This window comes from Cyprinus carpio, chromosome B13, assembly GCF_018340385.1.
Source record: "Cyprinus carpio isolate SPL01 chromosome B13, ASM1834038v1, whole genome shotgun sequence".
In the NCBI taxonomy this organism is placed as follows: Eukaryota; Metazoa; Chordata; class Actinopteri; order Cypriniformes; family Cyprinidae; genus Cyprinus; species Cyprinus carpio.
This window is the reverse complement of record NC_056609.1, coordinates 22,007,093-22,022,549: the sequence shown is the minus strand read 5'-3', so window position 1 is coordinate 22,022,549 and position 15,457 is coordinate 22,007,093. Positions and strand designations below refer to the sequence as shown.

Below are 15,457 nucleotides of genomic sequence, written 5' to 3'. Positions count from 1 at the left end.
TGGGGAAAACCCCCACACCCCGCACAAAGGAACAACACACCAAAAAAAATATGGATTATTTTATTGTGTGTGTCTGATTTTTAATTAACTGCTAGCCATGTTTCAGTACTTGTAACATTTACAGATAATGTTAAATTAAATACACACAAACACGGGCATAAAAGAAAATAGCGTAACTTAAACAGTTGGAGTTAGTTAGATTTTAATTGCAAGTAGGCCTACCGGTAGCTATCACTTCATATGGTATAGGCAATAACCGTTGACAGCGCTAGCTGACATTATTCAAAAAAAATGGCCACGAATTTAGTGTCTAAACCAAATACTGTGTCGCCTATTTGGGCACACTTTGGCTTTGAGGCAAATGACAAGGGACAGCCGGTGAATTTGGACAAGGCAGTATGTCGTATTTGTCGCACAAAAGTATCCGTCTCGCAAGGAAATACAACTAATTTAAGATCACATCTGAGAATTAACCATCCTGTGGCGTTTGCCGGACTTGGGAGCACCAGCAGCACACCAACCTTAGCTACAACCTCAGGCCAGCAGCGACAGTTGGGAGTCTCCGAGGCCTTTGTGAGAGGTGCGAAGTACCAAAGAGGCAGTAATCAGTGGCGAGCACTTACTGATAGCGTGACTCGTTACTTGAAGAAATGGTGCCATTCCGTACCGCTGAGAAGCCAGCGTTCAAAGCCATGCTACATACATTTGATAAGCAATATGTACTTCCTGACCGTAAGTACTTTTCTCAAACAGCGATCCCTGAAAAGTATCTGTCAGTGAAGGACGGCATAATACAGGACTTAAAATACGTTGATTATTTCTCAGTGACAACTGATATGTGGTCAAGCGTAAACATGACAAAAATAGCCTACACATTAAATAAAAAATAAAGAAATGGAAAATAAGGATAATAGCATCATATATAGGACTATAGGGCATAGGCTACAAAATACAGATTGATGTGAACATTGCACTGGTCCTGCTATTTGTTTATTTGTTAATAAAGAATACTGCGTTATAATTATTAATTTCCATTGTATGCATTTCCATTACAAGCTGAGTGTGTGAGCGGCCGCCGGGGTATTTTGTGTGTGTGTGTGTGTGTGTGGGAGGGGAGGGGGTGGGGGGGGTTGTCGGTTAACCGCCAAACCGCAAGATTTGTTGCTTCTTCACTGCGGTAAGAAAAATTCCCATACCGTCACAGCCCTAGCCACTACATCAACATCTTTCACTATGTGATAATTTCACTAGTGTTTGTTAAAGGGGACCTAACAGATACAATTTCACACAATCTCATATTAATCTTGAGTAGTACTGCATCCTTCATATCTTCAAAGTGTTTAGTTTTATCATATTTATAAAAGAAAGATACAGCTTTACGATTCTCTCCGAAAACAGCTAAGCTCCTTGAGGCGCACCGTGGGTGGAGAGCCAACAAAACCATAGACTGTATAAAAACATGGATGTAGGGCCTGTGACGTCACCCGAAGTTTTCTGAAGAGCGTTTCTGAAGCTAAAAGTGGGTGGAGTGGGCCATCGTTACACCCGGATAATCGAAAATGGGCAAAAAGGCGGCAACTGGTTGCTAAAGCCACACCCACCTAGCTCGACGGCAGTGTCAGCAGCCGCAATTCACCTGTCACTAAAGTGACCACGCCCTTAATTATGCAGAACTTTGCAGCTTAATATAATTTAAACGGATGAGTTATAAAAAAAAAAAAAAATAAAAAAAAAAAATCACCCCTCTCACAAAAAGGCAAAAATTAGCTATAGGGACCAAAATTATTTTTTTGAACCAGGCTGTAAACGTTTTTTTTTCTGCTGTAAAGTTGGGCATTATAACATGGGGAGTCTATGGGATTGACTCCCTTTTGCAGCCAGCCTCTAGCGGCCTTTTGACGAATTACAGTTTAAGTTTAAGTCACTTCCGCGTTGGCTTCACCAGAGAGCGGGAGGTTGCTGCTTGAACAAAAGCACATACATTTGATGCAGTTTCACTCACCATCTGCAGTTATGAATCATGACCGGGATCTTTTATAGTTGGGATCGCTCCATCTTTCAGTATCAAACGATGTGCAAATCCAGCGTCGAACTGGTCCTTGTTTATAAAAACGTTTGTCAACAAACACACCTGCGAAACTCCATTGCAGCAATTTGCTGCCCCGGAAAACAAACTGTATCCGCTGTTTACGTAACGCTGGATTCTTCGGGAAGCTAAACAAGGTTATCCTTTCCTTACAACCAAAAACACATCTCTTTAGAGACATTCTTCCCGAGCGAGTCCCGTACAGCTCAGCTGAAAGAAGGACGTTGATGGGCGCGCTCTTGCTCTCGCTCCGGTCGACGTGTGCGCGGGCGCGCTCTTCCAGGAAAAATGCCCATATTAGGAGTTCCACCCTTCAAGACGTCCCTTCATGAAGATGTTTTCATTGCAGCCAACCCCCTGAAATGTTTTGTTTGTTGTTATTGTATGTAGTGAGATATATATATATATATATATATATATATATATATATATATACACTTTATTGTTCCCCATTTGAGTTTGTAAACTGATATTGTTCTAATACATTTATGTATGATGAAAATTTTATGGGAAAAGTGTATATTTTGTCATATGCATTTTATTGTTCCCCATTTGAGTTTGTAAATTGATATTGTTCTAATAATAATAATTAAAAAAAAGTTTCAGTGCAGCCAGTGTCATCTGACTTCAGAATGAATGAATCTTGTGAACCAGTTCCCCTAAACTGAATCAAAAACATACAATGCAACCAACATAACCTGACTGCATGAGGAATGACTCTTATGAGCCTGTTTATTTTAGTAAATCAAAATCAAACAACACAATGTAGCTCACCTCCATTAGAAATTAATCAAAAATATACAGCACACCCTGTTTGCCTCAATTTTGCAGATGAATTATTTTAACAATCAGTTGTTTTTAGTGAATAAAACTCATACAGCTTGATTTGTGAGATTTGTGAATCATGCTCACATATAGATGAAAATGCAGTTCGCTGGCTGCTACACCAAAAAATGAAAACACCAAATATTGCTTAGAATCACTATATTTAACTTTCACTCCCAAGTTATTTTAAAAGCAGGTGTCATAAAACAAAAAATCTCAATAAAATGGCTGAAAATAATAAAGATGCTGTATACAGGTGCATCTCAATAAATTAGAATGTTGTGGAAAAGTTAATTTATTTCAGTAATTCAACTCAAATTGTGAAACTTTTGTATTAAATAAATTCAATGGACACAGACTGAAGTAGTTTAAATCTTTGGTTCTTTTAATTGTGATGATTTTGGCTCACATTTAACAAAAACCCACCAATTCTCAACAAATTAGAATATGGTGACATGCCAATCAGCTACTCAACTCAAAACACCTGCAAAGGTTTCCTGAGCCTTCAAAAAGGTCTCTCAGTTTGGTTCACTAGGCTACACAATCATGGGGAAGACTGCTGATCTGACAGTTGTCCAGAAGACAATCATTGACACACTTCACAAGGAGGGTAAGCCACAAACATTCATTGCCAAAGAAGCTGTCTGTTCACAGAGTGCTGTATCCAAGCATGTTAACAGAAAGTTGAGTGGAAGGAAAAAGTTTGGAAGAAAAAGGTGCACAACCAACCAAGAGAACCGCAGCCTTATGAGGATTGTCAAGCAAAATCGATTTAAGTTTGAGTGAACTTCACAAGGAATGGACTGAGGCTGGAGTCAAGGCATACAGACGTGTCAAGGAATTTGGCTACAGTTGTTGTATTCCTCTTGTTAAGCCACTCCTTAACCACAGACAACATCAGAGGCATCTCACCTGGGCTAAGGAGAAGAAGAACTGGACTGTTGCCCAGTGGTCCAAAGTCCTCTTTTCAGATGAGAGCAAGTTTTGTGTTTCATTTGGAAACCAAGGTCCTAGAGTCTGGAGGAAGGGTGAAGAAGCTTATAGCCCAAGTTGCTTGAAAGTCCATTGTAAGTTTCCACAGTCTGTGATGATTTGGGGTGCAATATCATCTCCTTGTCTTGGTCCATTGTATTTTTTGAAAACCAAAGTCACTGCACCCGTTTACCAAGAAATTTTGGAGCACTTCATGTTTCCTTCTGCTGACCAGCTTTTTGAAGATGCTGATTTCATTTTCCAACAGGATTTGGCACCTGCCCACACTGCCAAAAGCACCAAAAGTTGGTTAAATGACCATGGTGTTGGTGTGCTTGACTGGCCAGCAAACTCACCAGACCTGAACCCCATAGAGAATCTATGAGGTATTGTCAAGAGGAAAATGAAAAATAAGAGACAAAGAATGCAAATGAGCTGAAGGCCACTGTCAAAAAACCTGGGCTTCCATACCACCTCAGCAGTGCCACAAACTGATCACCTCCATGCCACGCCGAATTGAGGCAGTAATTAAAACAAAAGCAGCCCCTACCAAGTATTGAGTACGTGTACAGTAAATGAATAAACTTTCCAGAAGGCCAACAATTCACTAAACATTTTTTTATTTTATTTTATTGGTCTTATGAAGTTTTCTAATTTGTTGAGATAGTGAATTGGTGGGTTTTTGTTAAATGTGAGCCAAAATCATCAAAATTAAAAGACCCAAAGACTTAAACTACTTCAGTCTGTGTGCATTGAATTTATTTAATACACGAGTTTCACAACTTGAGTTAAATTACTGAAATAAAATTCTCCACGACATTCTAATTTATTGAGATGCACCTGTTTATACTGCTGTATTAGAAAAGCTACGTCTATAGCAGGACTGCACAGAATAACATTATTCTGTATTCTAACACCTCCCTAAACAACCCACTGTCAAAACCAATAAAACATCCAAAATACTGCATGGAATCAGAGGCGATGCATTATGCACCTGCCAAGGAGACCGATATGAGCTGCTTTTCTCCTTTGCTTTCTTCCCGTTGTTCTTTTTCTCACTGCATTGTTGAAACATATCAGGATGCCCCATTCTATTCCTCATCGCATGCAGCACAGCTGAGGTGCGGGGCAGAAGGGGCCGGTGCAAATGTCCTGCTGGGCTGCCAGGCTTCTTTTATTCGTCCTACCTTGATGGAGGAATTTTTTATGGAAATATGTGGTACGTTAGTGGTAGCAGCAGGGAACCAGGGTGCAAAATAATGAATCATGCTGGGAAGCCACAGCTCTGGCCCATTTTATCTATGAATTTGTAATTGCATATTCAACACCATCTACAGCACTAGATTCAGCATATTTATGCTGTAGCTTGGGTGTACAGTAGCCCTCTTGTGGATCTTTTGATAGGTTTCTCACAAACAATGCGTGGATTCATTTGATACGGAGGCCTCCAATGTTTTTTTGTTCAGAGCACCATATAACATTCTCTGATTTTGCACCTTTCCAGCTGCCTCGGTTTCTCTCCAGCAATCGGCAATAAAAAGTCCACTGGCCTTGTGGATCCATCTACATCCTGGGAATTCAGTGTCCTCTTGCTGAGGAGAAAAGCAAAGTGACACAAATCATTTACTGTGTGTAATAATTCATAGTAACGGCACCGGGGACAAGTTATCAGCAAAGTAATTACCGCAAACCAAGGAGAGAACCTTGTGCAATGGGCTCCATGTGTCTCTCCGGCTGCTGGTGATGGAGGTCAGTCTGTGTCTGCTGAGAGATATTGATAATGTACAGCAAACACAGACTGTGGCATCCATTTAAGGGTTTTGTCCTCACTTTATAGTGGAGAGCAGGGAGTGCTATAAAACATGTAAAAGTTAGTTAGAGACACTATTAGTTTAACCAGTTAGAAATGAGCTAGAGTTTCATATGGAATGTGTGTAAAAAGCGAGCAGATAGAAACAGGAATATTATTACTGATGAAGAAATACTAGGTAAACATCTCACAAATTCATTTAGAAACAAAGATGTTTTCCTTGTTGGCAGGTTGTCTAGTAATCCTCCACAGGTTGCTGGATCTCTTTGAAGACAAACTATGTGGCCCTTGTAAGACACGACCTAAAGAGAGGTCAGGACTAGAGGAGCCCAGCGGCATGTTCCTCTAATCTCTGGAGATCACAATACTTCTTACAGGAGACTCGTGAAGCGTTCAGTGACATAATATCTGTGCAAATCACAGCTGGGAGATTAAATCTGAGACATGAAAAAGTGTGGTCAGGCATTTTGGGTTAGGGTTGTAGCAAAATAACAAAATGATTTTAATTTGAATATTTCCTATAACTAGGGCCCTTGCACGAGGACATTAGTAAAAGGCGTGCAATTATCAATTTAGGGAAATAATTTTGCCATCTGATAATGACCCTCAATGGCACAGTCATTTAATTAATCTTACCTGGGATTTCAATTCCTCAGTACATGCAATATTCAAGGAATTTTGCTGTCAATGACCATGACCAATCATATGACCGAATCCGGCATTTTGTCCATCAAACAAATCAGACAGGAAAGTAGATCAACGTCGTGGACTTAAACTTGAAAAATGGTGTGTATTAACATCTTTCCGCGGTTCTAACAAGATACCTTCTGATGTTCATTCATGTTTATTTTGTGCTTTAACAAGTGAATATGAAAAGTACTGAGGCGCTAGTGATCAACACATGAAGCAGCCACAAAATGGTATTTATTGTTTGAAAGCAGAGACTTTGTTTCATACTGGAAGTAACCTGCTCTGTCTTATCTGTCGGCATGTTGCCAGTTTCCTATTTGCTCTGTGATTTATTTTTCACTGTGTGGCGTGAGATTGGGATGGCTTGTCGGACACTGCAACAGTGACTGGGGGGGCGGGTCTTTGCAAAGGGTCAGTTCCATGTTGTCACTTAAGTGTACTGCACTACACCCTTCAGAGTGAGTACAGCATAGTTATGCCTCCTTTCAAATGGAACTCACCCAAGATTTCAGTCTCCATATATTTTTTGTAATTGAAAACAAATTAAATTCTATGATTTTTTGTCCATTAAGTGCTTTAGAGATGTTATAAAGTGAATACTGCGGGCACATGAAATTATAATAATAAAATCTCTGACATTTGAATAGCTTACAAGCATGTGCAAATTTGCTGATAATAATTCTGAGGAAAACAAAGATATTCATAAATCAATATCTGCTGACATTACCTGGTGGATTTTATTACCATAAAACACACAGACATCATGCCCAGGGAAACAACTTTATAACTTTATTCATAGTTGTTTTATAGCAAAGCAAACATCAGAGGATGAAGGCAGACGTTCATCTGATATACAATATGGCACCACTAAAAGAAGTAAATCAAGCTTTTGAATACATTTTTAATCATTATCAACCAAAAAATCATATGCAAGATAACCAAACAACCAAATCAAAACCCAAACAAAAGGACAGAAAATCATTTTGTGTGTTTAAAGAAAGAAATGCATCATCACTCATCATCTGAAGTAGCATTTAATTCATTCAAAGCCACACACTTACTATTTGCCTTTTATTTTAGCCATCACCAGTTTGTGATTATGTACTACTTATTTCATGAAATAAGGCAGATTTTTTTTTTTTTTTTTTGAGATGCAGAGACAATCTGGTAAAAATATTGAGAGCTTGCAACTGAGATCTGTTTATGCATGTGAAAGGGAGGGAGACCGAGAGAGGGACTGTAAATAAAACATTTGAAACGCTGGCATGCATCTAGATACACTTGAGGGAATTCATTTGTTAGCGCAATCATCAAAAACGGCCACGTCAGTCTGACATAACAGGTTTTTCTTTTTTTTTTTTAAACAGGCATTCGCAGTAGTCAGAGCAGCTTTGAAGCTGATCAGTGCGTGTTTGAGAGATAAAAGGGGGGGCTCTGCGAGCGTGACGTGTCGTTTCAAAGCAGAAGGGAGGAATGCCACCACTCGATAGGAGATTAGAATCAAGCGATGTTCTCCTCGTTTGACCTGACTTGGTTCTAAAGCACACGCACAAAGCAAAAACCTCTTTAAAGTGACATCATCGGTATATACGCACACTCACTCACACACAAACGGACATTTATAGCCATTTTAGTGTTTTTCACCTGAAAGAAATCTTAATCGGTGGACAGGCCTGCGGAATCCAATCATATTTGGTCTGAATCTTGCATTACGAGTGCTCTCTGGGATGCACTTGGCTTTGCACTTTGTCTGAAGCATTACAAATCAGCACGTAACTAAAAGCGGCAGGATGATTTTAGGATGTGTTTTGAGCAATCTATCTAATTTAAACCAGTTCAAATCCAGCACCATGATGCTATATTGAAAAAAAAAAAAAAAGGAAAAAAAAAAAGCCAAAAACTATTGATCAAGCAGCATGTCAGTGAGGTATAGCAGTCCTCCTCCAGCTCCACAATCCCTGCCTCTCTCTGATATGTTCAAACTCTCATTTGATCTTTTTTTATATAGCCATATATCTGATTTATTATCAATATGAGGAAGCGGAAAGGAAATACATATTGAATAGAAGGAAAGATGGTGAATAAAGTGTTGGGGGGTGGGGGGTCAACTCTTTTCCCAGTATTTGTGGGCGACTCTCTGGCGTGGGACAAAATTGGTGTGATTTTTGCCTTCACACAGTTTGCCGGCACTCGTTCCTATGAGGCTGATTGTCGTCTCATTCCTGTGTGTTCTTATCGCCTTGGCCGTCTTGAAGAAAACAAACATGAAAGCAGAATTAAGTATACATGTTAGAAAACAAACAGTTAAACCTAATACACAAGGCTGACAGAATAGTGTCAACATGAAAGCAACATTGGTTCACTTTTTTATTTTCCAGTACCAATTAGAAATGGAGCTGCAACTGAAAGTAATATAATATTTGTTTCATTAATTTATCAGACAATTAATCAGTTAAATATATATATATCTATCTATATATATATATCTATCTATATATAATCTATATATATATATATATATATATATATATATATATATATATATATATATATATATATATATATATATATATATATATATATATATATTTCCATTTTATTCTGTATTTCATTAATATACATTGAGCCAAAAAGTCTATTTATAAACAAATATAAAATAAAAAATATATTAATATATAATAAAATTAATATATAATATTCGATATACATACATAACTTATTTTATATTTTATAACTATTTTATATTTAATATATATTTTACAAATAAACTATACACACACTATGTATATACACACTATACCCTTACCAATGTATATTGAATATTAAGTATTCAATATAATTTAACAGCAAATATATCTAATTTAATAATAACTTGCAGTTCAGATAGTCTGTTTTGACTTGAATTTTATATTGGCTATAATATAATAATATCAAATATTTTAATTTAGAACCAACTTTCTTTTAATTAAAAAAAAGACCAAATAAATTCTACCTGTATACCTGTTTGTACAAATACACACATAAAGATACTGTACTAAATTAATTCCTGTCAAACGCGAAGGGAATGAATATAAATGGCATGCTGGGAGTTTGTATGTGCGGCCCTAAGAGGGAAGCTGACCCCGGGGTTCCCGAAATGACAGCACAGCAAAACTCTTATCACACATGATTTATCAGCTTTCTCGCACTGCGTCATCTCTGCGCTCCGATCACACACGCTTTGTGTTTGATTTATTAATGTCCGTGAGGTGGGCATGCAGGTAATTCATCAAACTCAATTTAAGGAGGCATGCCAACACGTTTACTCTGAAAAATCAGGGTCACTCCGCAGTTCCAGATCAGCAGAGAGAAAGTGAATGAGAAAGAAAGGAAGTGAAGGAATTGCGGGGAAAGCATACGAGGCAGAAAAAGTTGGGAGCTTTTAGCTGAATGAGAAGGACAATGACAAAGACGGGGATATTTACTGAAGATGAGACTTGCGTAAGTGTGTTTCTCTGTTTTATTCTCAGCTCTTATTGATTTATAGCTTTTACCTTCAGAATTTGGTCTGGTGTCTGGTGGAGTTGCGTCAGGCTCTTGTGAGCTCTTATCCTGGGCTTTCACATCATCTAGATACATATTAAGGAGAGAGACAGAGAAAACAAGGGAAGAAGGCAGGGAGGAGGGAATGAATGACTCAAGATCACAGCTGAGCAGAGGAATTAAAAGTTAGATGCCACTGGGTGACATCTCATTGGCTACTGGGCTTCTCCTAGCTGAAATAAATGCAGCGGATGCTAAAGGCTATGCCTGAGGCAACAGAGGCTTCAAGAGAAGAACATGAGACTGCAGAGCTCAGGATGACAAGATACACCTGTGCATGCATCTAAAAAAAACAAACAAACATCCAAATACGCTTTTCTTTCTTCTGTATAAATAATAAAGCATGCATTTGAGTTTACTTGAGTAAATGCAACATTTACGATGCTGTTCCCTTCTGTTTTCCCTGTCATTTTTTGGGTCTCTCAACTGTCATATAAATAAAAAGTGGCAAAAAGGTTCATAACCTGAAAATTCAAGTTTAAATATGCATTCCCACATGCTCTTCTTTCTTCTGTTTAAATAATGAAACATGCATTTGAATTGGAGTCGTGACCTAGTGGTTCACGCACATGCTCAGAAATTACTGGGTGACGTGAGTCCCAGTCTGATCCTGTTGCTGAATTTTTTCCTCTCTTAACTTTCATATAAATAAACTGACTAAAAACACATTTACATCTGGAAACGCACACACACTCTGCTTTCTTCTGTATAAAATAATAAGCCATGAATTTGAATTTAAACCATGAAATGATCAAAAGGCCAAAAAATAGTTTTATTTCACACATCTTTGTTTTTTACCTTTAGTACTGCTGCTGGTGTTGCTCTCCTTGGCTGTTGTGACACTTTGATCAGCATCTAAATAAACAAAAGTCATAAAATAATGTGCTAAGTTATATGTGCCTTTTTTCTTTTGAATTTATTACAGTTATACTGGCTCCACATGCTGGATTCTTCATTATCATCTTCAGGAAGAACAGCAACTACATTCTTTAATCTCCAAAAACATGATTTATGTATTTATTTATTGGTTGGTTGGATATGAAACATCCTTTTAAAGTTCATATTTCAAATAAAAAAAAATTGCATAGGTATGAAAAAAAATAATTGTACATTTATTTTTGTCTCAGAATTAAAATTTTTACATCATACATTTTATAAATCTTAAAAAAATCTAAATATAATTCAGCACAATTCTGACTTTTCTTGCAATAGCGAATTTATATCTCACAATTTTGAGCATATATTTCACAATTCTGACTTCATTCTCAGAATTGCAAAAAAAAAAAGTCTGTGAGAAAAAGTTGCAATAACATTTTTAATGTTCTCCCCTCTCCCCTTTCATTCCTTGGCAGAAATAAGCTTCCATAAACTGGTGATTCCACTGAATATATTGTAGAACTTGCTTAGAACTCAATTAAAGTGACAATCCCTGTGGAGTAGCCTTTTGGGGCTTGAACTTGAACTCTTCCAGTCCGTATTTTTAACCACTGCATCACACTACCCCAAATGTAGAATATTTAGACATCAACTTCAATAAGAGATTACTTTATAGCTAGTGCTTCTTTGGTATGAGACCAATGCATAATATTTAAACATGAAAAACATGGTCCAAATGCCTCTTGCCTTCAAGAGGAACAAAACAAATGCAGACAAGGGGAAGCATAGAAAATTAATTAGAAACTGCCTCGAGTCTATATCAGTGTGAGCCTCATTCTCAAACTCGTCTATAACTTTCTCTCTTCTATCTCTCTGCCTAAATACTAAAGCAAACCTCAGCATGAAATAATCTCCTTCCTGCGGCACATCCACGGATGATGCAAGCACACCCAATTCACTGCTGAAGATTGTCTCCGCACTCAAACCATAGCATTTGTCTGCAGAATATTTTTACCTTCATGAGAATCTTACAAACATCATCTAAACACACTGGAACATCCTAAACGTACAATACACATCACTGGCAGTGTAACAACATGGCGTCTGTTTTCACTGTGATGCTACATGCTTTCATGCTTATTTCATCACAAGCTCTGAAGCTTCGCTTTCAGCCGGAAAGACAATTCTTCGGGTTATGGTGGCAACATTTCAACAACTACAGACGATGGCTTTAATGCAACCTTTCAGAATGAGAGCTACCCAGACGCTTCGCTCTCCCTGGTGGCCAGCCCTCAAATTCTACTGATTTAACGGCGCAAAGCTGCAAGTGATGGATTTGTGTTTCAAACGTAAAAAAAAGAGCTCTTTTTATTGGAGAAACAGAGCAGCAGCGGAGCGCCTGGATGAGGAAAGGTGAGGGAGAGCAAGGGCAACCGCCGCCGCCATGATTTCATTTCATTCTTGTCTCGCGGCACCGTAGAGGGAGAAATTGAAACCGAGTGTGATACGATTCAACAACTCTGTTTCCATTACCACCCACTTCTGGAAGCAAGTCTCCTCTTTGTGCCTCACTTGGTGTTTTATCCATATTCCAGCACAAATGAGAAGCAGTAAAAAAAAAATCACAAAAAACAATTAAGGAAGAACAGAAAAAAACACAAAACAAAAAAACACTCTTCTGTCATCATTCTTGTTTTTCAAGTAAAAAACTGCGATCAAGATGAAATCAGAGCTGCGTTTAAAGTCCACGGACAGGCACCAAAATGAGAAAGTTAAGGCTGTCGCTCGAGTGAACCTGCAAGCTCAATTGAGACTTGGCTTCCTCCTGATGCTCTGTCTGTCTCTCTTTCCCTGTAATAATGTCAGGGCTGAGAGGGAGCCCTGCCACTTTGGGCTCCTAATAAGCAGCGCTGATCAAAACACAACAAACCAGCCTTTGCAAAATACGAGATGCTGGAATTTCTATCAATGTCTGTGCTCGCTTCCAACTGCTGCCCTGTACTACAGGAGATGCTGCAGAAATTTGCCAGATCTCTAATTTAGCTTTACAGCCGACAACAGTATGAGTTCGGTCTTTCGGGAAGAGAGTGTGATGTGCCGTGAAACAAATAAAGTAGCCAGAAGCTGTCAAGCAGGAAAAAGTGTAAAAATGTGACATGGAGGATAGCTGGGCGCTTGAGTCTATTTCTCAAAAAATGGCAGAGAAAACAACTGAATTTCATTTCCCTGCCCAGAAGCCAAAATATTGATTTGAGGCTTCTGATGCAATCTGAGGTTAAGGTTATAGTATCGTGCCATTATGATTTAAAATCCTCGCAATAATGATATACTGAATGTTAAACATCAGAATAAGTCTCACTCAAACTATGTGTTTTGCTTATTTATCCTGATTTACCTGACAGCAGTCCATTGGACACTCAATTCTCTTCATCACAGCGGCTGAGCGAGCTCAAGATAGTCAGAGCGCTCTAGCTTCGATAAATTGTTGTATTTTCTTTGCTTCATATGCTTCCCTTGAAATTAACTGCACTTAGGCGTAATGAAAGTTTGATGGTCTTGTCGTGTGGGTGGTATCTTTACAGTCAGTGCCGGGCAACTCACAAAGCAGGGAAGACGAAACAAGTGAGCGAGGAAGATAGAGAAAGGGAGGGAAGTGTGGTGGGGGGTTGGGGGCAGACGTAAGTCATATTCATATTCAGACAAGCAGAAAATTAGATCCTCCACCAACCATTCGCTCTAGAGATCGTGAGGGGCTTGTGGGTCTATTGTTAGGCAGTATAAATCGTCTGCGCCACACAAATAATGACCGGTCGTGTCAGGCGAGCATCAACATCATTCCTCGTCCCCTCCAAATCCAACAATGACATTACAGACAAAGGCCAAAGCAGACGTGTAGTCATCGTGACGTAATCCTCAGGATACGATATGTCTACTAACTGGAGACTCAAATGGTGGTGCTGGTTGAAAGGTTTGGCCAATCCCTTCAAAAATTTTCAACGGTAACCATCAGCTTTATGCACTATTCAAAACTGAACTGAGAATGTCTTAAAAATTCCCCAATTTTAATTTTATTTGAGTGGTAAACAGATATATAGATATAATTTTAAATAAAGGAAATAGAATAAAAACAAACAAACAAACAAAAAAATCATATAATGGAGATAAATGTTATTTTAAAAGGGAAGCTTTGCAAAAAACCAGGGGCGTCAAAAAATCAAATAAAATCAAATAAAAAAATTTTTTATGAAGGATCCTGGCTGCTAAAAAAAGCAGCACTGTTTTCAACATTGATTATAATATGACATGTTTTTTTAAACAAATCAGCATATTAATTTTTTTTATGAAGGATCCTGGCTGATCCTGGCACTGAAATAATAACTTCTGAAAATTCAGATTTGCAATCAATTACATTCTAAAATAGATCAAAATAGAAAAAAATTCTTTTAAATTGTGATAGTATTTCACAATATTACAATTCTTACTGAATATTTGATCAAACAAATGCAGCCTCGGTGAGCATAAAAGACTTCCAAAAAAATTGTACCAACCCCAAACTATTGAATGGTATCATATTCTAAATATACTTTATAAGTTGTATTTGCACATGTCACATAAATGGCACATAAATGTCTAGTGAATCTGTCAACTGTCAAATGCAACTGGACTTTATATTAGATTATTTTAGGAAGGCCACTCATCTGAGCTTCTTCAACAGAGCCAAGGCTTCTTTGGTCATTTCATTTATAACCTTTTTCCCTGCACCTATATTGTTTAGGTTCTCAAGGCTGTTTGACTCTCACAGTGTGCTGGCAGCTCAAAGCCAAACACAAACAACCAAACCAATAACCCTGGCCTAACTGGGGCACGGACCCGATGTAATCGAACCAGTGACTCACAAAAGCACCTCGCCATGTCGCTCAGGAGGTTAATGGAAAAGAACTTGACTGAAAGGAGAACAAGAGAACAAGCTTACAGCACGTTCACAAGAGGTTTGTTGAGTAAAATCACTCAATATCTTACAAGTCGAAGACATTATCTATCCGTCCTTCACTTGGAGGAGTCCGTGGATGGTATGTTTGGTTTATGGAGACAATATAATGAACCAAACTCTTCACATCTGGAAAAGATGAGCAGTGTCAGCTGCATCTGATATCTCACTTTAGGTCTACAAACTGTGTGTTCATCATCTAACGTAAATAACTGTGTTTTGCAAGTGAATAGCCTCATTTTAGACCAAAGTGCAGCTTTCATAGCGTTTTGTGCGAGGTAACAGTAGAGTTCAGCTCATCATTAAAACATACATCAATGTAATTCCAGGCCTATTCATGCGCAACAACGGCAGGCAACCTTTTCAAAGAGCCAGACCATGAGAGCTAATGAAGTGCTAAATGTGGAGAGCAAACTTAATTTTCATATGTAAATATTCAAAGGTTGCGGGGCGAGGGCAGACATGTTTTCTCTGGAACAACATTGAGAAGAGAAAGAGAAAAGCATTCTGGAAGGCACTTGATTGTGTGGGGGGCTTTTTTCTTCGTTGCGTCGCTGTGTGATGGTGAAGCTTCAAACAATTAGAGCCAATTAAAAGGTATTGAGTCGAAACAAACCCGGTGGGGAGG

General features: G+C 38.3%; 1 protein-coding gene across 4 annotated transcripts in view; it reads right to left on the bottom strand.

The window, feature by feature from the left end:
* Nucleotides 1-7,149: 7,149 nt before the first annotated feature.
* macrod2 (mono-ADP ribosylhydrolase 2) overlaps nt 7,150-15,457 on the bottom strand; it is a 502,194-nt gene continuing 493,886 nt past the window's right edge. For 2 of the 4 annotated variants that reach the window (XM_042737283.1, XM_042737281.1), the window contains 3 exons: nt 10,764-10,820; nt 9,917-9,991; nt 7,150-8,631 (listed from right to left, as the gene is read on the bottom strand). In XM_042737283.1, coding sequence (XP_042593217.1) covers nt 8,600-8,631; nt 9,917-9,991; nt 10,764-10,820 — 164 coding nt within the window. In that variant the 3' untranslated portion in view covers nt 7,150-8,599. The remainder of the gene's footprint in view (nt 8,632-9,916; nt 9,992-10,763; nt 10,821-15,457) is intronic. The other 2 variants (XM_042737284.1, XM_042737282.1) reach the window with 1 other exon arrangement.